This window comes from Myotis daubentonii, chromosome 2 (genome assembly GCF_963259705.1).
Source record: "Myotis daubentonii chromosome 2, mMyoDau2.1, whole genome shotgun sequence".
In the NCBI taxonomy this organism is placed as follows: domain Eukaryota; kingdom Metazoa; phylum Chordata; class Mammalia; order Chiroptera; family Vespertilionidae; genus Myotis; species Myotis daubentonii.
The window spans coordinates 9,126,016-9,152,780 of record NC_081841.1 but is presented as its reverse complement, the minus strand read 5'-3'; the positions used below and the strand labels follow the sequence as shown (position 1 = coordinate 9,152,780).

Here is a 26,765-nt window from a genome sequence, read left to right as displayed (position 1 = left end):
CAATTGATGTGTCCCTGTCACACTGATGTTTTTTTCTCTCTCTAAAAAAAAAAAAAAAAAATCAATGGAAAAATATCCTCACTCCTCCATGAGGATTAAAAAATAAAATAAGCTGAAACCGGTTTGGCTCAGTGGATAGAGCGTCGGCCTGCGGACTAAAAGGTCCCAGGTTCGATTCCGGTCAAAGGCATGTGCCTGGGTTGCGGGCACATCCCCAGTAGGAGATGTACAGGAGGCAGCTGATCGATGTTTCTCTCTCATCGATGTTTTTAGCTCTCTGTCTCTCTCCCTTCCTCTCTGTAAAGAATCAATAAAATATATTTTAAAAAAATAAAATAAAATAAAACAAAAAGAAAGAGGATACAAAAAGGGTTAAAAAAAACCTTTTCAACCTTATGCTCGTACTAAAATGGTTAGAAGCCCTAGTGTTTGAGAAGCCTTTTGTGTGACTTAAGGTAGTACTACTTTCGATTTTTCTGTCATAAAAAAGGTTTTACAGCCACACTCTCAGATTCATCTTTAAACTACCATTCTCCTGGCAGTGCCCTTGAACGGATCTTTGCTAAGAATCCAAGTCTTAATTTTACTATCATTTACCATGCAGAAAGGCTGAAAATTTTCAAAATCAAGTCCTGGTTGCTTTTTTGTTTAACAGTCCTTCCTTCCATTTCTCTCCTCTCACACTTTACTATAAGCAACAAGAAGAAACCAGGGGCACCTTCAATGTTTTGCTTGGAAATTTACATAGCTAGATCTCCCAGTTCATTAGGCACATTTGCTGCTTTCCATAACTACAAACAATAGTGTTGCTAAACTTTGCCCTTTCTTCCAGTTTCCTTTCCTTAAGCCCTCATGGCAATCTCCTCAAAGTCCCAGATTTTATAAGCAACATGTTCAAGGTACTCTTTCACTAACACTCTCCTCAAAGTCCATTGCCCAGTTCCAAAGTCACTCCCACATTTTAGATTTCTGCTGTAGAAGCACCCCATACAGAAAGAGCTAGAGAGGGCAAGCACCCAAGATGAAAAAAGACAGTCTCTTTGTAACCAAATCTTGGAAGTAACATCCTATCACTTTTGCTATATTCTGTTACTTCGAAGTGAGTCCCTAGGGCCAGCCTATACTCAATGGCAAGAGATTGCACAAGAGCAAGCATACCAGAATGGGAATCACTGGGGCCATCTTAGAAGCTGTCTCTCACAGACTATTGGAAGCATTATAGCACATTGTTTAGGAGTACCGGCTGAAGCAAGACAATGTTCCAAGCAAAACATTGAAGGTGCCCTCTGATTTCTTCTTGCTGATTATGGTAAAGTGTGAGAGGAGAGAAAAGAATTGAAGGAAGGACTGTTAAACAAAAAAGCAGCCAATACTTTATTTTGAAAAATTTCAGCCTTTCTGCATGGTTTGACTCTTGTTTCTACATTATAAAATTATTTCATAATAACATAATAAAATAATAGTTGTGAAAGGCCAAAACCCAGTGCCTCATACATAGGAGGCCCTTGGGAATCTCTATTCCTTCTCCTTTCTGATCTCAATTGTTTTTTAACAATCTTGAAAATTTCTCTGGTATTGGATGAAATCTGCAAACATCTACTACTAGAGTAATATACAAAAATACCATTCTGACTTTCAATAAGTACAGAAAACTTATTTTTTAATTAATTTAATTAAGTTAAACAAGAAAACAAAAGAATAAAAATAATCATCTAGAATTAATGAATATAGCAGAGGGGAGCATACACACAATAGCAACTGTTATCCTCCAAACACATGTCCCACCCACATTGCCATCTGCTTTTAAATTGTAATGTTTAGTGAGACTTTCAAAATGAACTTGGCAAAAAAATATTACACTGCTTTTTATCTAATTGGCAACTATAAATATAATAAATAAAAAATAAATCGTTTTAGAATATTTTTATTTAGATGTCATTTTATTTGAGAAATAACACTCAACAATGTGAGTGAACTAACATCATGCCCATCTTATGGATGAAACACAGAGCATAAAGATCTTGTGACTTGTTATAATCACAGAGTAGGTTAATGATTGAGCCACAAACAGAACTGTAACCATCATATAATGTAATATTCAATGAAGCTGTAATTGGTTATTTCTGATTTTCATGGATATGACAATTTGGCCAGTGATTAAAGGGTTCATCTCACACTCAGGAAAAATAACTTGACAGTTAAAGAATAAAAAGTAGGCTTTGATTTATTCTACCTCTGATTTAATGGTCTAGATTCAAATAAGCAAGTAAAATACCATCTGAGTTACTACACAAATAAGAATACAGAACCTACACTTTGAGTTAAGTGGAAGCAAAACCCAGTATTTTAGTTCGACACTTTGCTACACAGACAGTTCATTATATTTAGAATATTTAATTAACCTTTCAAACAATATTTGTGGAGTGCCTATTCTATGCTGGCCTTTTATTAAAAGTACTGTATGTTATCTCATTTTGTAATAGTGAAGGATGCCAAAAAAGCATTTGTGAGGAAGAGCAGCAAGCTCACATTCACCAGAGAAGGCTAACCACACACAAGAAGGCAATGCTTAAAACCAGATCTCAAGTTTTAAAGGCAGCACCTATTTCCAGAACAAAGAAGGGAAAAGGTAGCTAGCGAAGGAAGACCATAACTCCTAATACCTACATTATTCATTGAAAAAGAAACTAAAGGGCCTGAGGTGATGGGCAGAGGTTTTCTCAGGACAGCTGTGTCAGGCATCTCTGCCTTTGGCACTTAGGAGGAAGTGAATATATGATCATTTCTTTTGAGGGACAGCAATTTCTAGAAGATGTTGAATGTTAGATCATCACTTTGGTAGAAAGTTTGATGATCAGCAAACATTCGTTAAATATCTATTTTGTGCAGCACATGAGGATACCAAGTGTGCTGGGAGATACTGTAGCCCCTGTGTCCGCTCCCTTCACTTACATGTATGCTTTGATCACGCTGATTTTCTACCCTTCCCAAACGTACAATTTAAAATCTACTAGAACGAATACTTGCTTAATTGCTTACAAATTTATTCCCTAATTTATAAATTCTAAAACAATAAAAGCCCATATTCTGGTTTGAAACATGACAAATTATATTGTTTAAGGTTAAGTGCCATATTAAAACATACATATCAAAACAAGGCAGCTTTTTTATACAACTGGAAACATCATCTTTTAGCACTCATACATAAGGCTTCAACTCTACTTAAAAACTACTCACTTCCAAACTCTGATCCCAAGGCCTAGTTATCTCATACCTGAACAACTACAATAGTAATTGCTATCGTTGCTTCTGGTCCCTCCCCAAGCCATCCTAGCAACAGAACCTAATTACAAAGCACTATTTCAAGAAAGTTAAATATTGGCTTAGTGGATTTTTAAAAATAATTCCTATTTTCTATATAAGTAATTATCTAACATTCAACATCTGGTTTACCCATCAAACATTGCTTCCATTCCTATCTCTTCCAATGAGACTGGCCTCTTCACTTTTCCCTCCAAAGTTTCCTTCCTCCCTTCTTTTCACTCCACAAATGCCCAATCAGCGCCCACTATGTACCAAGCACCTTTCTAGGCACAGAGGATACACCAGTGCCCTCATGGAGCTTACATTCTAGTTGGAGGAGAAAGACATTAAACAAAAAAATACACAGCAGATCAGATGGTGGTAGGTGATATGGAGAAAAATAAGGACAGGGGAAAAAGGGGATGGGAAATATTGCACAGAGAGGTAGGGAATTACCATTTACAGTACATAGGATGCTCATGATAACATGACATTTGAGTAGAGATTTCATGTATACAAGAGAGTGGTACTGATATCTGGAGAAAGAGCAGGGGGGTAGGCAAGTGCTAAGGCCCTGAGGCAAGGGCATGTTTGATATAAACATGAGTTCAAGAACTTAGTCAGGGAAGCAAGTCATACAAGGGCCTTAAAGGCCAGGGTAGGGTGTTTGATTTTTACAGTAAGATAAGAAGCCCCTAGAGAGTTTTGGACAGAGGAGCAATATAATGTGACATTTAAAAGGAGCACTCTGGCTGCTGTGTTGAGGACAGACTTTGGGAGGGGGGTGCAGAAGAACAGAAGCAGGGAGGCTAGTTAGAAAATTATTATAATAATATAGGCAAGAGATAATGGTGGCTTGGGCCAGGATGAAAGTAATGGGATTCTTGAGTAGTCAAGTTTCATGTTCATACTTGACACCATACCTTTGCTTATGCCAGTTCTCCATCTGGCTTGTCTCTGTTTAGTCCTGCCAGAATCTAGCTTAAATTATACCTCCTTCAAGAAACCCTCCCCAACCAATCCCATCCTCAGTGATTGCCTATTTTTCTGAACTCCCGTTGACAACTGCCCATTACCACCTACAATGTAATCTTTGCTACAATGTATTATTTTTCTATTTAACTTCTGTGCCCCTTTACCCCATTATTCTTGGGGGGGAAAGGGGTGGACTTTACAACTTTTGGTATCCTCAATGTGCTGCAAAAAATAGACATTCAATTAATGTTTGATGATAATCAAACTGAACCACTTACAAACCGCTTTCTCACAAAAGAAATGATCATATACTCACTTCCTTCTTAAACTGCCGAAGTCAGAGAGATGCCTGACATAGCTGTCCCGAGAAAACCTCTGCCCGGCACCCAGGCCACACATCGTACTGGGCTACCGTTCACAACCCAGCCACACTAGTTTCTCGGGAACAATAGTTTCTGAAGTGTGGTCTCTGGACCAGCAGCATCAGCATCACCTGGGCATTAATTAGAAATGTAAATACCCAGGTCCACCCAGATCTAATGAATCCAAAATTCTGGAGGTGGGCCAGGCATTCTGAGACACTATGAAGTTTGAGAACTATTGCTCTGGCTTAAAGGTTTAAGTAATCACCCAATTTTTCTCAAGGGAACAGTTCCATCCTGGCTTATAGCCTCATTTACCTCAATCATTATCAGACGTCCCCTCCCTTTCAGATGGCTCACCCCATACAGCTCTGTACATCCACTCATCTAAACTCATCTACTACTCTGTGCCCTAGAAGCCATGAGCTATCCTCAGCAAACCGTGGTTCTCAACCTTGGCTGCACATTAGAATCACCTGGAAATCTTTTTAAAATCCTGGTTTCTGGGCCTCATCCTCTGGAAATTCTGTTTCTTTGTTACTAATGTTGTGGCCTCACCTCAGCCCTATTCTCTAATCACATTTTCTCCCAAGGCTTTAAGTATGTACTGATGAATCTCAACCTTACACCCCCAGCTCACATCTTTCTTCTGAACTCCACTCATATCAAATTGCCACTGAACTTTTCCACCGGGATGCCTAACAGACATTTCAAATTTTAGCAAGTCCAAACCATACACACTGTTTTTGTGTACTCTCTGTTCTGTTGTAAGGAAACAACCCCTCCACCCTAATTCCTTAAGCCAAAACCCAAGTAACTCAGATCCCTCTTTCATTTCACCACACACGCAAGCCCTCTTCAGTCCTATCAAACTGCCCTCCAGAGTCTAAGCCAGTGATGGTGAACCTATGACACGCGTGTCAGAGGTGACATGCAAACTCATTTTTTTGGTTGATTTTTCTTTGTTAAATGGCATTTAAATATATAAAATAAATATCAAAAATATAAGTCCATTCGGTCCCCGTACGGACCACCAATATATATATATATATATATATATCTTTTACTATGGTTGCAAATATCAAAAAATTTCTATATGTGACACGGCACCAGAGTTAAGTTAGGGTTTTTCAAAATGCTGACACGCCGAGCTCAAAAGGTTCGCCATCACTGGTCTAAGCCATTACCTCTCGCTTAGATAGAGCAAGGGTTTCCTGACCTCCCTTAGCACTTTATCACTCTTCCTAAAGAAAACCACTCTCCTGCTTGAATCTCCCAATGCCTCCCCATTTTAACCAGAACAAAATTCAAACTGCTACCTTGGGGAATGATCTAGGGTAGTACATTTCCAATCTTATTTATCTTCCCATGTTCTTTTTGTTCTCTGCACTTTAACCACACCACCCCTCTTTTCCAATACCCCCAATGCATTTCCATCTGAAGACTGTATTTGTCACTTTGTCTGCTTATAATGCTTTCCTTCCCTATTTGACAAGATGGTGTTTATCATTCAGGCCTTTTTTCAGCCTATCCAAAGCACTTGGGTTCATATTACCTTCTCTTCTCTATAGCACTTCCTATAGTTTTCTGAAATTATCTTGTTTCCTTAAACATTTACAGTTTTCTTTTCTCAGTTAAGTTAAAAAAAACAAACCATGGGAAAAAACTTAGTCTTATTCATGCTCTTTCCCTACCCCTTAGGAAGCAATCAGCACACAGTAGTCATCAATAAATGTCTTAACTGCTTGAGTCACATATTATTAATATGATGATTTGGTTACCCCTTACAGTTTTTAGAGCTTTTAAAATATGCATCAAACTAATTTCACCAAAAGAATAAATATAAATTCTGCAATAATAAAGCCTCTTATTATCTTCCTAATATATAAATCTGATCATACCTGATCCTGCTTAAAATCTATCAGTGGTTCCTTATTGGAATAAACTAACAAATACCTTAAACTGATCAAATAATCTGGCCTCTGAATTTTAAATTTTTATCCACCACTCTTCCACTCATCCCACACATACAAGCCACATGGAATTATATATGGTTCCCAAACATAAATACTTTTTCACCAATCTTTTCTTCTTTGGAAAATCAATGACCCTTTTCACACCTCACCCACTCTGCTTTCTACCTTCTCTCTGTAAGGACTTTTTGAATTCCTAAATGCCGTTAGCTCGTCTGTCCTCATCTGCTTTGCCTCCTGTTAAATGGGAGAGCCAATACCATTTCCCCAAAGTATAAGAGCATGTACCCCTCCTCTTACATAGTACACTTCTTTTCAAATAAATTTATTCAATTAGCTTTTAAACATGGTTAAGACTCTTTTATTTAAAATAAAACAAACCTTTTCTACTCCTGATACTCTTCTAGCTATTCTCTACATTCCTTCAGAGTCAAACTTTTCCAACAATTGTCTACGTCCACTAATTCAATCTTCATTTCCTTGCCTACCCATGAACTCCACAACTTACTCCACTACTCTCAGGCTTCTGCCCTCAATAGTTCAGAGAAACAACCCTTGCAAAGATTATCAATTACCTTCATGTTGTTAAACTCGTATTTTGGTTCTCTTCCTGCCACTCTTTTGTTAATTCTCACCTGAGGATATTCTCCACCCACCCCGCCCACCCCCCATTTATTTTTAGAGAGAGTGAAAGGGAGGGGAAGAGACAGAGAGAGAGAAACATCGATATGAGAGAGACACAAAGATTGGTTGCCTACCACATGCACCCCAACCAGGGGCAGGGGATTGAGCCTGTAACCAAGGTATGTGCCCTTGACCGTTCAGTGCCCGGGGACCATTCAGTGCCCAGGGCCAACACCCTAACCACTGAGCAAAGCTGGCTTGGGCTTCCTGACACTCTTTTATCTTAATTTCCTAGTGTCCTGGTTTTCCTCCTGAAGAGCAAGTTCTCCGGAACCTTGTTCTCTGCCTCCTTTGAGGGTTCATCTCCTATATCAAGCATTAACTTCCCTTTTTGCTCTACATTTTCTCCCTAAATGTCATTCTCCTCTTAAGCCATCATCATACCTGCCTACAGGTTCAGTTACTATTGCCTGCGTATCTTTCCTTATATTCCAGACCAAGGTAGCCAACTATCTAAGCAGTATTTCCCCTTGAACATCTCAAAGTTACCCCCAAATCAAACTCATTATCCCCTTCACCTTTATTCTTATAAAAAAACAAACAAATAAAACCCCACAATCCTGGTCCTCTTACAAAAATCATGGCAATATCTTACCAATTTTACCTTCGGAATATCTCTCCTCTTCCAAATCATGACAATATCCTGTCACTCTGACCTATGACTATCGGTCACACAGTTCTAGTTCTCTCTAGCACATGTTGTCATTATCATTCTCTGTCACTTAGTTACACAACAACCACCTAACTTCTTTCTGCAGCTCACTCCCCTCTAATCTGTGTAGATAACTTTTAAAAAACAAATCTAATTATAAACTCCACTCCAGCCTACTCCAATCTTACTTAAAATCTTTTAATGGCTTTTCGCTGCCAAGTATCTAGTGACAGTACCTGGCCTTCAATGTTATCTGAACACAACTGTTCCTACTTTTGTGATGACTTAATTTACTATTAAGTCTAGTTCGCTAACTATGTAGAACAATTAGAATGGCAAAATAGCAATAAACAGTGAGCATTAATTAAAAGATCAGCCTGACTGTAATTTGAATAACAGCTGTTGTTATTATCATTACCTTATTTTTTGCTTAGTACAAAATGCCTCCAAAAAACTTTAACACATATGATCTCAATAATCTGTTAGGTATTAATAGTCCCATTATAAAGATTAAAAAACTAATGTTAGAAAGGTCATACACTGACAAATGGCACCACCAAGACCAAAACTGTCTTCTGGCTCACAGCACATCGTTTCCATGTTTTATGATAAAGCCATCAGTTACTACTTTATTTCTAAAATGGCTGAAATACATTTTTATAAGATTACTCCATTAATGTTTTTCCAAGAACTATCATATCCTTGTTACAACTGGAAAATCAACATATATACAGTTTAGTAACTTGTCTCAAGTAATTAATGGATATGGAAACAGAATTCAGGTTACCTTATCTTCACTTCTCTACTCTGCCTATATCATGCTGAATAAACCTGACACTATTGAACAAAGAAAAGAAAATGTAGTGTAATAAGCTCTAAGGCCAGACAGACCAGGGTTCAAATCTTACCTCTGTCAATTCTAAATTGTGTGACTGTAGCAAGTTACTGAAGTTTCTGCTTTCTCATCTGTAAAATGAAGATAATAGCTAATTCTCAGGTGTGTTGAGGACTAAGTAAGATATAAGCCTAACATAAATGTTATCACTCAATAAATGGTTTAAAGTTAACACAACAAAAACATTAGCTTCTCCCCAAAGAGGACAGTGTGGAAAGAAAGAAGAGCCAGAGTTAAAAAAAAAAAAAAAAAGATAATGCTAAGTTTCCAACTCTGCCATTTACTGTCATGCACTCTCTATCCGTCTCCTCATTTGTACAATAGAGATAATGATACTCAGCCCTTAGCACTGCTGTGAGGGTAAAATAAGATAACAAATAAAAGCACTTTCTTAATTGAATAGCATCATAGAAAAATCATTATTATCTGTGTATGCACAATCGCTATCACTGTTATAAATTCTTTGAGGGCATGAGATATCTTAAATCATCTTTGCATATGTAACAGCTGGTAGCACAGTCTTCTACCCATTATAGGTACTCATCAAAAGTTGGTTGAACTGATTTATTAAGAAGAAAGGATTGCCCTGGCCAGTGCTGCCAAGTAGTTAGAGCACTGGCCTATGCACCAAAGAATCTCAGGTTCAATTCCTGGTCAAAGTCACATACCTGAGTTGCAGGTTTGATTCCCGGCCCTAGTCAGGGCAGTGTGCAGGAGGCAACCAACCGATGTGTCTTTCTCACATTGATGCTTCTCTCTCTCTCTCTCTCTCTCTCTCTCTCTCTCTCTCTCTCTCACAAAATCAATGGGGAAAATATCTTTGGATGAGGACGAGGAGGAGGGGGAGGATGAGGAGGGGGAGGAGGAACAGGAGGAGGAGAAAGAGGAAGAGGATAAGGAGAAGGAGGAGGAGGAGGAGGAGGAGGCCACAACGACCACGATGACAGGATTTGCCGGGAGCCGGTCCATCCTTGCTGTTTCAAGGGACCTGGCATATATGGCATACGGTTCTTAATATGTTTGCTCACCTTCTTGGGGCTGTGTTTTAACCAAGGTCACCTCTCCGAGAAAGGTTGAATCCCCAGGTAGGGATTTTCCCCTGAAGTTAGGGAGGGAATAAAACCCCTCAACTAAGTGCCAGGCGGGTAATTAATCCCTTTAACTACGAACAATCATGCTTAAACTACATAATCTTTTCTCCCTGGAATGGAGATAAGAAACACCCTAACCTTTGTAATAGAGATTGATAGGATTGAATCAACTGGTATAAATACAGATGTAACGAGACAGCAAGACACAGAACTTAGAACACAGAATTCAGAAGACAGAACCTACACGGAGCCTGGAGACAGAAGAACTTCGCTAGAGAGAAAATGGCAAAAGATCCTGGACTGAACCTGACTACAGAAATTGGCAAGAGAACCTGACTAGAACCTGATGACTGAACCTGGCTGGAGATCTGAAGCAGAACCTCTCTGGAGATCGAGACCAGAACTTGGCTGGAGATCCGGGCTAGAGATCCTGGCTAGGCTGCTGATCAACTGAATGCTGTCTCCGTGTCATTCCTTCTTCGCCGACTCCGTCCACGCCTTTGGGGACCCCTGGACCCGCTGGGGTTGGACCCCGGCATCTGGCGCCCGAACAGGGACCCCTAGGTAAGCGCCCCGCACTCGGGACGGATAGGACTCCACCATAGGTAAAGGGTGGATAGTCTTTGCCGACTCCGTACACACCTTTGGGAACCCCTGGAAAAGGATTCCCTTAGGTAAGCCCCCCCATTGAGAACCCCCACACTCGGGACGGATAGGACTCCACCAGGGTGCTACAGACCCCCCTATAGAGGATAAGTAGGGTAAGAAGGTGGATAGTACAGAACTTAGATTGAGAAGATGTGCCTTACTGAGTCCAAAGAAAGAAGACTCTGTATTGATTCTTAGATTGAGAAGATGTGCCATACTGAGTCCAAAGAAAGAAGACTCTGTATTGATCTTTAGATTAAGAAGATGTGCCATACTGAGTCTAAAGAAAGAAGACTCTGTATTGATCTTTTAACACATATGCTTGCTAGCAGAGGAATTAAGGTTACTCCCAGTCAGACAGAACGTTTTATACAAGAAGTATGTCCATGCTTTTCTGAGGAAGGAAAGGTAAATGTAATGGCATGGGAGAAGGTAGGCCCAAGGAGCCTTATCCTTAACCCCACTGCAGCCTTTCCACCCCGGGAAAGTGCAGGATTGGCAAGCTCTCCCTGGGGTGATAGATCAGGACTCAGGTAATTGCGGAAAGCGCCAATCCTACTCTTAAAATGGATACAAGAGAGCATTTGAGGTTTTTCTTTTTAATGCTTGCTTTTAAAAAATAAAAAAGGGGGAATTTGCCGGGAGCCGGTCCATCCTTGCTGTTTCAAGGGACCTGGCATATATGGCATACGGTTCTTAATGTGTTTGCTCACCTTCTTGGCGCTGTGTTTTAACCAAGGTCACCTCTCCGAGAAAGGTTGTTTCCCCAGGTAGGGATTTTTCCCTGAAGTTAGGGAGGGGATGAAACTCCTTAACTAAGTGCCAGGCGGGTAGTTAATCAATTTAACTACACACAATCATGCTTAAGCTACATAATCTTTACTCCCTGGAATGGAGATAAGAAACGCCCTAACCTTTGTAATAGAGATTGATAGGATTGAATCAACTGGTATAAATACAGATCTAACAAGACAGCAAGAGACAGAACTTAGAACACAGAGCCAAGAAGACAGAACCTACACAGAACCTACAGACAGAAGAACTTCGCTGGAGAGAACATGGCAAGGGATCCTGGACTGAACCTGACTGCAGAGGTTGGCAAGAGAGCCTGACTAGAACCTGGTGACTGAACCTGGCTGGAGAACCTAGCAAGAGAACATGGAAGCAGAACCTCTCTGGAGATCCAGACCAGAACTTGGCTGGAGATCCGGGCTAGAGATCCTGGCTAGGCTGCTGATCAACTGAAGGCTGTCTCCGTGTCATTCCTTCTTCGCCGACTCCGTCCACACCTTTGGGAACCCCTGGATCTGCTGGGGTTGGACCCCAGCAGGAGGTAATATGCTTCACAGCTTGCTCGTGTTTTCCAGGACACAAACATTCTTGCTCAACTGAGTGTTTTTCTGGCATACGTACTGCTACATGAAATTCACTTCACAGAGCTTTAGAATTAGAATAGGTCCTATTAGTTTATGGAGGCTCAGAACAGTTAAATGATTGCTCAGTGTCTAATGGCTGGGTACTGGCCTAGACAAATTCATCTCCTATTCCTCGTCCAGTTTCTCCACAGCACCTCCTCAGCGCCTGCCACTTAATGCCTGACCGCCTAGATTTCCTTCTTTATATCTAGATGTCATGCAGCTATGGCTCCTCCTGGACATTTTCAATGAATTCAACAAATGTGTAGGGCACTGGGCTAGACAATGCAGATAACAAAGAGATAGAGCTAACTCACTTTTTACCCTCTAGAAAGAGCTATCAAACATTCAATTGTCGGGTATATAATGTTTGTACGCACACACACATACTAGAATACACATGGTCCCAGGGACCAGGGAAACCCTAGGCCCCACCTGACTGCTCCAAGGGGTGAGAGCATACATGTATTTCAATCCAACATGTGGTACTCTGGCTGGGAAGCTCTGTTCTAGAGTCAATAAGTGAAGGGGATTGAAAGAAATTTACAAATAACTAATTTAAGCACAAAGGAAATAACTGAGGAGACTGTCACTGTCTGCTTTCTTCAAACCTAAGTGAGTGGAAATGAAATTAATTCAACTTGCTTCCTTTCATAACTCCTCTTCCAAACAAATCCAAAGACAGAATATCCCACCCTCTGGTCAACAGATAGCTGAACGTCCCACCGACAAGGCTGCAAAGACCCTGGACACAGATGTCTAGTTCATAGGGAGATGAAAAGTACTTAAAGCACATAGTATGCCAGAAAAGTTCTTTGACTTCTCACAAATAATACAAAAAATAATCAATAGAGTGAGGAAAATTACATTTCAAGGTCATATTCAAATATAAAGGAAGAAGCAGGAAAAGCCCTTCCCAACACACACACACACACACACACACACACACACACACACACACCCCCTCTGTGACCAAGCACAATCTCTATAAACCTACTTAAAATTCTGCCTTCTGATATTTTTAAATTTAGCCTGCCTGAGCCAAGTAGGTTTCTGCAATTCCAGACAGCTAGGCTGAAGGGCAAAGGGCAAAGTGAAACTTTCAAAAGCTGGCTAGTAGCCAAGGGCATCACATCTAGGAGGCTCCCTTAGCAACACACAACAGCTGTCTGCTCAAGAGAGCATACAGCCATCTTTGCAAGAAACTATAGATGTTCTTGTTTTCACAACTAAAAGCAGGGTTTATTTTTTCCCTGTATTATTTTCCCTGTCATTCTCCTAAAAGTTATCACATTTCATAAATGAAAAACCTTTCCAACCCCACTATGTTTCCCTTTATCCCAAATTACAATGTCATAGTTAACAATAAATTAAAATAACATAAGGTGTTAAGTTCTTGGCAAATATAAAATGTTTTAAAATGTCTGGTTATTAATTACTATTCTAGCTGCTATAGATTTGGTTTCTAACTACGAGCAAGTCACTCTTTGCGACTTAATTACTTCCCTCATAAAAATTTAATAACAACAGTGACCTACTTCACAAGACTATTGTGAAGGACAATAAAAAATGATTAGACCAAAAAATTATAAAAGTTTATTCCTTATTAAGAATCATGCCACCTACTGGCTTTCAATATCTAAAGAGATAGCTTGATTATCGAAGTCAGTGCCCCACCCCCACCCCCCAAAAACACAGGTGTATCCTGACCAACCAGGAAGACTGCAGCTGCTCAAGGGACCAGCTCATTTCACCTGCCCAATCCGCCTCCTGTGAAGCTACCAGCAAGCCCAGAGGATGGCCCTGCACCGGAGCTCACGCTTACGCCCACGTCTAATTAGATAAACAACATTAAAAAACAACAACAACCACCAATGTCACAATCACTGCTAGGCTTTAAAACCCCAACACCTGTGAGTAGAAGGGTACATGGCAGCCTGTGCTCTGTGGGGAAGGCCGTTTGTGCAAGAGCAGAATCTCGCAGCTTTCCACTCCTTATATGAGCAAGTGCAAACCCTCACCCACAGCACTCGGTACTCACCCAGAGGTACATCATGTCAGACCGGGCTGCTCAAACTCAGTGGTCAGTTGATCCTGGACTGCAAAAAGGCACTTTCAGTAGGTAAGGAGGTGCCAGAATAGGGGACTAGGGTTCAGGGTGGGGAGAAACTCCCCCCCAGAATCACTTGAGTTTCAAAACACAACCAGTCTCCTCCCCCCTCCTCCCTCCTCTCCAGCTGACTGTTCTGTTGTTCTCTCCTCTCTCTCTCTCCTCTCTCTCTCCTCTCTCCCTCTCCCTCTCTCTCTCTCTCTCTCTCTCTCTCTCTCTCTCTCTCTCTCTCTGGGAGTTCCCAGCCCCGTGTGTCTGAACTGGAGTGTGCAGCACACTCTCTCTGTATTTGCCTTTAGGGAATCTCTCTCTCTCTCTCTCTCTCTCTCTCTGTCATTCTACTTCCAGAAACACAATCCTCACTCACAGAAATCATTGCAAAAGGCAGGGACGGGTGGGGTTAGTAATAAACCACCAGCACCAGTTTCTAGTGCTAGAGATAAACTAGTTTAAGATGGGTTCTTTAAACATTAATGAAGCAATCAAAAAACTCTGACCTCCAAGATCAAGGGAAGGGAGCCAAGCTTCCTCTCTGCCCCAATTCTTCTGGAGCCCCTTGCAGAAGCCAAGCATGAACACAGAACCTGCTCAGGGCCTACATCCCCTCCCCAAAACGTCAGCCTTGCATCACTGTTCTTTATAAAGTTTCACCACAAATAATTCTGAATCTTAGATTTTAAAACAGAACACATTATATATAAACTGAAATAAGTTTCCGCCATTTTTATTACTACCTTCTGACTTCAGATCACGTCTCCCTTCTGAAAGGAGAAAGGATAAGGGTTTCAGAGTCAAGTGAGTTTTTAGCCCCTAGAAATGGCAACAGAGCAAGATACCAAACCTGGGTTTGCCATCTGGGTCTCCAATTACTATCATCATGGCCTAGGGAAAGTTATTTAACCTGCCTCGGCCTCTGTTTTCTCAACCAAAAACTGGGTACACAATACTATTCCTTTTGAACTTGTAATTAGAACAAAGGATATAACTATGTAAACTATCTGCCATGTTCCTGGAGACCACATTTTCTAATTCAGTTCAGTTCAAACATTTATTAAGTGCCTCCTATATGCCAGACCTACATTTATCCATTATGTTCAATGCTGAACAACAAATCATCTGTTCTAGTGGTTTTTATTCAGAAAACAGCTAACTTCTCCATATGCCAATGCCCCTGATTGTTCCTTGCTTGCCTACCCATTTCTCCATGTTCAAATCCAAAAGCCCAGCCCAGTGGTAACTGATGTCTCTTCTGGGAGCCTGGTGTCTGTAACAAGACAGTTACCATCTTTGCCAGTTTCTACTACAGGTATCCTGTTTACCAATCTTGTCTCCTTTATCCACATCTTTCAGGATAGAGTTCACTGATTTTAGGCCAGGGAGTCTTTTTAAAAAAATATATATATTTTATTGATTTTTTTACAGAGAGGAAGGAGAGGAATAGAGAATTAGAAATATCAATGAGAGAGAAACATTGATCAGCTGCCTCCTGCACACTCCCTACTGGGGTTGTGCCCGCAACCAAGTACATGCCCTTGACCGGAATCGAACCTGGGACCCTTAAGTCCGCAGGCCGACGCTCTATCCACTGAGCCAAACCAGTTAGGGCAGGCCAGGGAGTCTTAGGATAGTGCCATGCACATTGTAGGTGCACAATACGCTCTCAAAGGTTTCTGTGTTTTGAGGAGTATTTCACTCCTTTAACTCATTAAACTAAACTAAAACAAGAGCCCTACCACCTTCCAGCTGCCTCAGGGTTCCGTTTCCCTCAGACATGTTGGAACAGCTCTCTCCTGCTTCTAAAATCTCCAAGGTCTGAGAGTCTCACATTCAAGGTAGGCCCTGTGTAGGTGGTATGCTCACTCTCCGGTCTGAGTTAGCTGCTAGGTGAAGTTTCTTTTTCTCTTAGGGTAGAAGAAAGTCACTTTTCCTTTTCTTCTGCACAAAGATGTACCTTTTCTCTCCTTCCACCTTCAACTCCCAACTCATGTAAACTTAAAGAGGTGGGGCAGTATTCTCAGCCTCACCTTTTCTTTTTCTTTAGGCAGAACTTCTCTGCTTCCTCTGAAGGCAAGATTACCTCATTTCCAGTACAAAACAACTTATGAGACAGCCTTTCCATTTTAATGGAAAAACAAATCTTGACTTTCTATAAAGTGTGTTATATGTCCATAATCAATGTTTATATGCAACTTTCCTCTAGCCCATGGCCTAAGCTTATGTCACCAGACCTCCCTATACTACATCCTAAATAACTGTATTAAAATCACACTAGGAGATTATGGTTTTTTCAAGCTCCTTGGGAACACAAAATTGTTAATACTCATTTTAAAAACAAGTATCAAAAAACAATACAATAAAATTTCACAGACTGTCACTTTAATGGTCTGATCTTTTCATCAAGTTTAGGGTAAGATACAGATATTCCTGCTTTCCTGCATCAAAGTAGGAGAAAATACACAGAGAAAAGGGAGCCTTGAAATGAAATAAAAACTAAAATATGTCACAAAAACTCTGGCACCTCCAAAACTCCCATGAGTACAACCATTATAAACTTCTTTGGAACCACAGGAAGAGTTAATAAGTTCCTACTCTAAATGCATCTCTTCCTTTCCTGGTCATAATTTTAAGAACTGGGGAATAGCCTGGTCAAAAATCAAATGCTTCTGTGTGTTTTCTACACACACACACACACACACACACACACACACCCTCCAAAAACCCACAGGCAAGCTAAATGAATCGTTTTATTCATGCTCCTGCATGTCCACATTTCCCTACCTTAAAAAAAAAGGGGGGGGGGATGAAAGGAAACAAGAAGTAACAGAAAAAAAATTGTCTCAAATCATCAAAGTCAAATAAGGAAATCTACGCTTTACAGCTACACAGGATTCAGACTGAGAGACACAAAGGTCTAATAGTTCCACAGTAGGAAGACACCCTGGAAAGGATCAGTCTTACACATAGGATTAAGATACACACATACTAATTCCATCAGAACATTTTATCAGACTGTCTTACTGTACTTGGAAGCTTATCAGCCTTTACATTCGTTTGGGAGGGGCGAGGGGGGATGTGTGAATTTGAGCATCAGAAAAGGAACTCTTCTGTGGAGGGCCCACAGAGGAAGTCGGGCATACTTACTTCTGAGGAAGAAAAATCAGATTATCTAGGACAGCAATAGGATGCTGCCAGTAACTCTAACCTTACTAGTAGAATGTATCCTGAAATCCCGCTACTGAAAGTGCTGGGTTTTCCAATGTGAAGAACATGGTAGGTAGAAAGGGTTCAGAGCCACACTTTAAAGAATTTTAAAAAATTTTCCCTCTCACCATTTATGCCCCCTACACCCTCTTCCACCTCCTCCCAGCTCCCGCAATCACCACACTGTTGTCCATGTCAATGAGCTCTTTATCTTTTTTTCCCTCTTTTTTGCTCAATCCCTCCACCTCTCCAGCCACCCTCCCCAGCTGTCAGTCTGCTCTCTATCTATGAATCTATCTCTATTTGCTTGGTAGTTCAGTTTTTTCATTAGGTTCAATATATGAGTGAAATCATATGGTACCTATCTTGCTCTGTCTTATTTCACTTAGCATAATGTTCTCCAGGCCCATTCATGCTGTCATAATGAACAGAATTCCCTTCTTTTTTATGGCTGAGTAGTATTTCACTGTGTAAATATACCACAGCTATTTTATCCACTCATCTACTGATGGATACTTGGGTTATTTCCAAGTGTTTGGAGCCACATTTTAGACTCCCTGCCTCATAGTCTAAACATTCAAGAGACTGTTGTGTTTTATGCAAGTTTCTCTGTGGGTGTAAAGACTGGTGGGGGAACTATGGGCATCTGAGGAGCCAACACAATTTTTCAAAAATATTCCTGAGAAGTCAGGCACTGAAAATTTTTCAAAAGAAATCAGAGGCAACCCTCTGTACATAATTGATACTCCTTTCACTTCCAGGATTGGTAGAGACAATACAGACTTACCACAAATACTGAGCTATAGAAATGGGCCATCTGAGGTCCAACTGAATTTTACTTTTGAAAAAAGTTGAAAGAATGGGGCTCTTTAAACTTTGTTTCCTCTCAGCTTAAGATAAGTTCCCACATGCAAGCTAAATGAATCTTTTTATTCATGCTCCTGCATGTCCACATTTCCCTACCTGAAAAAAAAAGGAAGAAAGGAAACAAAGAAGTAACAGGAAAAAAAAAAATTGTGTCAAACCATCAAAGTCAAATAAGGGAATCTATGCTAAAATTCCCAGAGGGCAGTTCTCCATTAGAATCTTACTACTCAAAATGTGGACCATGGAGCAGTAGCAGCAGAGTAGCATTAACTGGGGGCTTCTTAGATATGGACAATCTCAGGCTCCATCCTAAACTTACAGAATCAAAATCAACCCAGTAACAAGAGCCCCGGTGATTCACATGCACATTAAAGTCTGAGAAGCTGGTGAAGATAGCACACTGTCCTCAGCAGCAGCAGACACTTAGGGAGGAAAGAGGTAGATGTGGTTGCCACTTTTCAGTTAGGGCATCTGTTCATTAACTAAGCACCCTGCTTGCTGATTTCAATATAACAACACCAGCTACTATTTCCTGAGGACACATGTGCGGGAACTCTGCATGTGTTATCTCATTGGATCTTCACAATATCTCTGTAAGGTAAGTTCTATGTTTTCTTTTTCACACATAAAAACAAATTGGGGCTTAAAATGGTCAAATGATTTGCCCATTGCCTCACAGCAAATGAGTAGAGAAGCCAAAAGCTGAACACAAGTTTTTAAGACTCCAAGATCATTTCAATTACAATACACTTATTCACTGATAAAAATTAAATCAAGACTGCCAGAATCATTGGAAATTTTATCCTGGATAGAACCCTGCAGTCTGCCTCTGCCCCTTACCAAGACTGCACACAATCAGTGATGGAGAGAGGTTTGGGACTCCATGTACACACCTGTACGTGAATTTCCAAAAGGCTGGGACTCTGGTCCAGTACTGCTGCCATGATTGACATCATTCAGAGAATGATTCCAGAAACTCTTGTCATTACCCTCTATGATGTCTAAAGTGAGCTCCAGAAAAGGGTACGTACATCTCAAAGCTCACCTCTAGGAAAGATTTGTAAGAGCTCTTACCCCCATTTTTAGGAAACCCAGAGGGACCATCCCTAAAAGAGGAAAATGTATTATCTTAAGTGCTCTGCTTTTCTTTAGTATGTTTCAATCATACTCTCAAATAGCCTACCATATTTCTAACTAACTTGTTCTGGCATCCCCTCTACTACAATTTTTCAGCTCATGAAGTCCCCTATCCCAACCATATTCTCATTTATCTATCCACTCCAGTCCTGTCTTCCACTCACTCCATGGTCCATAATTATAACCCCTCCCTTGTGAATATCCACAATAATTTGTCTTCTCCATCACTACCATCTGTCAATACTCCCGTCGTGATCAAATACAAGTATCTGCCTTCTCTGTGCCGGGACACAATCAGCTGAATGTTGCGGAGATAAATCATATGACGTAGTTGACTGACTTTATCATATATTCATAACACAAACCTCAATCGGGCACTTGACAATGAATGCCAAACAATCCTACCGAAGCTCCCTTGTAAGCCTTTGGGCTCATCACTATTACTATTTCTTAGTTACTCCTCCAACCTACTTCATTCTCTCCTTACCACCCAACTCTCAGCTGTTGCTCTATCCAAATACTTCATTTTAGAAAAGAGAAGCATTCAGGCAGCCTCTTCTGTCCACCAAATCTACCATGCTATCTAGAAATGCATGCATCTCCTCCTCCTTACATTCTGTTAGAATGAAGGACGCATCCCTAGCATCAAAGGCCCATGTCACCACTTGCACTCATGTACCCCATCCTGCCGAGCCTGGGGGAGGACTGTGCTGCTGGTTATCATCCGCTGTCTCCCTCTCTAATCATTACTGTCAGGCCAACAAATAAACACATGTCCATCTCCAGAAAAACTCCCTCTGCTCTCATATACTGATGGGGAAAGTAGACACTGGTATCCACTCTGGGAGTCAGATTGGCAATATCCAATTTTGAAATGTGCATGGCCTATGGCTCAGCAATCCACCTCCAAGTAGCATAACTTAGAAAATCCCCATTGGAATGGAAAAAAGTACACTGCAGCAATCTGTAAAAGGAGGGGAAAAACCTTCAAAAATACAAATGTCCAGTAATAGGTGGCTAAATGAAACATGGTTTTAAACAGTCTCCTTCAACCCTTTCCTTCTTCTAGCTACCTACCATTTCTCTGCTCACCACTGCACAGCAAAACTTCTTTTAAAAGTTGTCTCCACTTCACCTCTCATTTCTTCTTCAATCTACTAAAAATTAAGTTTCTAAGCACCCCACTCTATGGAACTAACTAGTCATTGTTTTAACCACTTCCACGTTACTTAAACCAATGGACACTGTGCTGTCCTCAGCTTATCTGACCTCACAGCAGGATTCCATAAAGTTGGCAGCCTTCTTAAAGCATTCTCTTCTTCTGGCTTCTGAGATACTACACTCCTGGTTTTCTTCCTGCATCACTGATTACGTCCCAGTATCTTTTTCTGGCTTCTCCCCCAAAAGACCTCTAAAAGGGAAGTGTTCCTGGGGGCTCATCCTCATCTCTCTTTTTCAGTGTCTCATCCATTCCCTATGCTTCCAACACCATCAACAGGCTCACAATGAACAGTTATATCTCTGCCTAAACCTCTTCTCGTGCTCCAATATGACTGTGTAGCTGTCTCACAGGCAAGTCAAATATACATGTGCAAAACTGGGCTCTTAAATCTCTGTAGCCACCACCCTTAATACCTGGTTTACCCCTGGCTTTCCCCACCTTGGTAAGTGCAATTATGAAAGCCAGAGACCTTTCCCTTTTCCTTCCCTCCTCATCTCAAACCCATTAGAAGGTCCTGTGTGTCTGACTTCTCCTGATCTCCACTGCCACCACCTTATCCCAAGCCAGCATCACTCTTTCCTGGACGTCACAATGGTTCCTCCGCTCTATTGTTGCTTCCCTTGAAAACATTCATGACAGCAGCCAGAGGGACTTCTTAAAATGAAAATCAGATCATGTCACTTCTCTGATTCTGTAAGTTCACATTGCACTTAATTTTTTTTCTATCTGAAGTCTTTATAATGGCCTGCAAGGTCCTTGATGATCTGCTAAGTGCCTGCCTCTCCAGCCTCATTTCATATCATTATCTTCCTTTCAATCACTATACTCTAAATACACTGATCTTGTGTCAGGGCAGTTCCTGGTCTAGAGCAAATCCATCCATCTCCTTGGCATCCCTGTAACCCTTCCCCCCTCTTCTTGAAATCCCTCCTCATCCTGCCTCCATTCTTTGCAAGGCCGGCTCCTGCTTATCTTTCAGACCTCAGCTTAAATAACACCTCCTCACATAAAACTCCAGACTGCTCTATCTAGTTGGAGACCTTCCCCACAAGTCCATATTCTCTATTACTGTGCTCTCTTTATTTTCCTCCTAGCAGTTATAAAACATCCATAATTCATTTATTGGTTTTTCTTATTTGTTATAGATTTCTCTATTAGAAAGTAGTATCCTGTGTATATTGCACACAACTAAGATCTACTATGGAATATTTTACCCCTTGACTTTTGTTAGGGAAGGTCAAAGTTATTTGTAGGAGTTTCTGGCACTCAGGCAACTATCTAACCAAGTCCTATAAATAAAGTTAGAGTGCCACTAATTTTTCCCTACTTACCAAAAGGACAAAAGGATAAAAGTTTTACCCTAGCTACAAATCATAACTACATGCCAGCACCAATGGCTTTATAATACTAGATTGAAAAAAATCATAATATTAATATAAAAAAGCAGTTCTAATCTAATCATTTACTTAAGCTAATTTGAGCATAAACAGTCTGAACTGTCTCCCTCCCAATACTATAAATTTGCTCAGGACAATGAAATAATAGCATCCCAATCCAAGCTCCACTATGATCAAGCTTGCTGTATAGAAGTTAATTACCTAGAGTCTAGAACCATGTGTCTACACAGTGGCCACTTGTTACATGTGGTTATTTGAGTTTCATCTCATTTAAATTAAAAATGAATATTAAGATTTCCGTTCCTCAGCCTTAATACTAAAATTTCAGTTCCTTGGTCCCATTACCCACATTTCAGGTGCTCAAGTACCACATGAGGCTGCTGCTATTATAATGGACAGGGCAGATGTGACACATTTCCATTGACCCAACAATCTCTATTAGACAGAATTGGTGTAGAACATGGTAATAACCAGGAAGCAAAAGGCCCTCTAAGCACCCAGAACATCAAAATGTTCAAGCACTTTCATCAGCAGAAAAACTCCTCCAGGCTTTCTTTCTAAATCTATTTATTTTTATTTTAGAAATATTTCTGTACTGATTATCTGGCAGCTTGCCCACCAATATTAAAGCAAATTAGGAAAGGAAGCTAGGAAGCAGTAGGGAATAAGTACCAGAGGAAAGAGGAATATTATATTAGAGGCAGCCACATCAGAAACAAGAGAGGACCAAGAGAAAAAAATCTAAACAAGCAGAAATCAAAAAGTGGACATGTCAAAATGAGGCAATACAGTAATGAAAAACCAACAAAAGCTGCTGAAATATCAGTCTTTTACAGTCCTGAACAATAACTGATGTTGATAATTGTGTTAAACCATTAAGAAAAGCACCTACCATTACACTATTAAGAACACAAATTATAGAGTTATATAGCACATTTTATAAGGATTTATTTCATCCATAGAATGAAATACTATATAGCCTTTGGGGAGGGATGAGGATGCTCTTAAAATACTAATATGAAATACTCTACTACTTGTCTTTAAGAGTTTTTTTTTAAAGCTTCAGAACAAAGTATAGCACAGTACCACTGAATTAAAAAGAGGGGAAAAGAGGGTTGGGGGGGGCAGGAGGTAGGGGGGTAAGAGATCAACCAAAGGACTTGTATGCATGCATATAAGCATAACCAATGGACATAAGACACTGGGGTATAGGGGAGGCTAGGGGACTGTCTAGGGCGGGGGGGGGGGGGGGGGAAATGGACACATATGTAATACCCTTTGTAATACTTTAAGCAATAAAAAAAAATAATAATAAAATAAATAAAAAAAATAAAAAGAGGGGAAAAAAGGAATAATTATATACAAAAAGGTACCCTTTGACTCTAGGGGAAAAATACTGGGGAATTCAAGACAGGAATGTGGAAGCAACTTTTCACTGTGTTACCGTTTTGTACCTATTGAATGAAGTCATATAAATTTTTTTTTTATTAAAAAAAATACCTTAAATTTAAGGGGGGGAAAGTAAGTTCTCTATCCCCAAGAAATATAATCTAATGCTTATCTGGGCATCAAAAAAACCCCCCCAAAAACAAAAACAAAAACCTCAAGGAAAATAATTACTTTTTCCTTTACCAATGACTAGTCACCTAAATATTTAACACATTTTATTCTTAATAAAAAGTTAACTATACTATTTGAAGTCCCAATAAAATAACTGATTTCTAAAAACATGAAGTTGAACTTCTAAATCTATCCCCCTAATCGACTGTCCTTAAACCATTCAACACCAAAATAATAGAAATAAACTTTTAACTTAACAATTACTGATTTCTATTAATGAAAAAAAGTCAAACACACACACACATTTTCATCATCTGTAAAATAGGTAGTAATGCCTACAACACTATGATGTCAGACCCAAATAAAATCGAGTATGTTAACTATTTAGTAAACAGAACATTATATACTACTAGAGGCCCAGTGCATGAAATTCGTGCACGGGTACGGTCCCTAGGCCTGGCTGGCTGGCGATCAGGGCTGATCAGGGCGTTCCTTCCCTCAGCTGCCGGCTGGGGCCTTCCTTCATTCCACGCTGCCCTCTGGTGGTCAGCATCATCATAGCGGGCAGTCAAACTCCTGGTCGGTCTAACTCCCAAGGGGACAATTTGCATAGTAGCCTTTTATTATATAGGATCACTACCATCACAATCACTGCTATGACAGCATGTGAGTTACAAAACAAAAATGAGATGAAAGTAATTAAATAAACAGAAACTTGGGCTTGGGGCCCAAAGAATGCTGTGAACTTGTTAAACCTCTTGCACTGACTTTATTATCTCTTTATCTTGCAGAAAATATTACACTAGGAACTTTAGTTTCCTTCTTTAAAGCACTGAAGAAGAGATGGGAGTTAAGTGGTTGTGAGAACAAGATTAGTAAAAGGTTTAAAGCAATTAGGGAATAGATGTATCTGAAATATATAACCTCTTTTAGCATTTTACAAGTTGTCAATATGTAGTCCAACAAATTTTAAATTGATGCTAGCAGTATAGTATTTCTCTCCTACAACTTATTCATTTAAAATAAAAATACTAAACACATGTATATTATTTCTACTGAGCATACAGCAATCTATTGTTTAAAAGTGGAATGCCATTTTGAGAAATAAAGATAATAAGTGAGATCCTGTGATGCAGGAAAACAATTTTTAACCAGTGCACTAAGGCATAGGCAGTATATTTAAAACAAAAACGGCTTAATCTCTTTCATTGTTTGCACTTAGAAATGATTTAACTTCTCCAAAACATGCTTTGAAGACTGAAGCAAATGAATTCACTTCTTGAAGCCATTAACTCGTCTCTGAAACCATTTCTGGTGATGACTTTAATCCATACCCACATTTGTGCGTGAGTCATACTACACTGTATTGTTCAATGCAGTCTATTTTGAAAAGTATTCATGGTCAAATAATTTTGAGAAACATGCATTAAGCAATTTCACTATTTGTCAAATTTCAGCTTTTCATAATTTCCTAACAGCATACTAAAATTAATGATGCTTTTTACTAATTTCAAATATACTTATAGGAAGAAAATAAGCTATCCAGGAGTTTAAGAGATTAGCTGACAGGCAGATAGATGCCAAGAATTTTTTGCACAATTTAAAGGGCTACAATCAGGATAATGTGAGTATGAGAAACAGACAGACAGCTTGAAAGCTTTATGCCAAAGGTATTGCTGATTTATATACCCCTCTGCTCTGAATGGCCATATTCAAGCAGCTTTAAGTAAGCAGTAAGATTTCTGGAGAAGTAGAATTCTGCCTTTCCTAGATGATATACTTAGAATGCCTACTTATGAATTTAAATGTATGACTGAGGTTGAGGGTCTTCTCAACTAGCCGGAAAAAAATCTATCCAATCCACGCTAGACTGGACTAGACCATTCTACCCCAGACCTAACTGATGGTCTCAATATCAAAGTTCTCCCAAAAGTTAGCACATAACAAACTCTAGCCACTTATTTTCAGGCTATGACTACACCTTTAATAACGTAAAAGAGTTCTGTGGGACTTACTTTAATCATTTTAGAAACATAGTTTATTTTTAGTAAATATAATAGTCCCCCACATGGGAAGCTACAACCATGCCAAAAATTTTCTATGAGGAGATAAAACCCTATTTATAGACCTATCAGTTGCTCCTTGCTTAGGTGGTAACATAGTTTCCACTTTAATCCTGATATGACCTCCCCTGACTTCTCAGGTCTCTAACTTTCTTTTCACCCTAAAGTTGCTCACATTTATCTTTATCTCCACAGGGTACTTAAGTTAAGCTACTATGGGGGTGAGGGGGGTAGGGAAGAATCTCCTTTCCCTAAGCCTTCTCCTTTTCTGGAGACTTTTAGGTAAGTTTCAGGAAAAGGGAGAAGAGAGTTGTTCTTCATTTGGTGAGTGTTTGGGGAAGAAACATTCAGCAATCATCAAGATTACTGCTACTCGGGTGAGCAATGTATGTGGCAAATGGGGCTATTGATGTCTTTATCTGTGTATGATTTAGCTTACAGTTTTCTATCTTATAAAAAACCAAGGGGTTTCTAACGTACAGGATATTGTACTCAAAAGCTAACCAGGGAACCCGAAGATAAATATGAGATTAAATTTTTCTTAAAAATTGTGACATCCTCAGAAATTGAGCTGTTGTTTTACATTAGCTGCTGGCATCTTTACATGCTTCGCTTAAAATGCTATGGAAATTATCTCCCCCATTCCATCCCGGTTTCTGGATATGACTCCATCCACAATTCTATAAGGGCATCTTACTCTAACTTGGTGAACCATTTTCATTGTTTCCTTTCACTAGCAGTGGCATGACCCAGACCCCATCTCACCCCAGCCCTGCCCTACCCCATACTCTGGATGAAATTGTAAATAAACCCTGTCTTTACAACTCTTGTAAACCCTAACCCCCTTCATCTCTGAATACCAGTAATTTACTGTCCCTGGTTCACTTTTTTTTTTTTTTTTTTACAATCTTAAGCATATACTGCCTTTGGTTATTAACTGCCTATTTGTAGGTCTTATATCATGAATGAAACTGCAAATTCCGCTCCGTTATGAGCTCCTCAATGGCAATGACCATGTCTTATTTGTCTCAGTATCATCAGTGCCATGTCAAATAACTGGCATATAATAGGCACACAGTAAACATTGCTGAAATATCTGTTCGGCTGATCCAGATGGTGAAAACAGTGTAGCAATTACACTTCACTTATGTGAATCTCACACTGCACACAACTGGGAAAGCCCAATAGAGCTGTACTAGAATTGAATCAC

General features: G+C 39.9%; 1 protein-coding gene across 28 annotated transcripts in view; it reads right to left on the bottom strand.

The window, feature by feature from the left end:
• RBFOX2 (RNA binding fox-1 homolog 2) overlaps positions 1-26,765 on the bottom strand; it is a 267,496-nt gene that overhangs the window by 126,177 nt on the left and 114,554 nt on the right. The window contains exon 1 of one of the 28 annotated variants that reach the window (XM_059681708.1): positions 14,040-14,235. The exons of the other annotated variants lie outside the window; for them this stretch is intronic. Coding sequence (XP_059537691.1) covers positions 14,040-14,054 — 15 coding nt within the window. The 5' untranslated portion in view covers positions 14,055-14,235. Of the gene's footprint in view, positions 1-14,039; positions 14,236-26,765 lie in introns of those variants that run through there. 28 annotated transcript variants of the gene reach the window in all.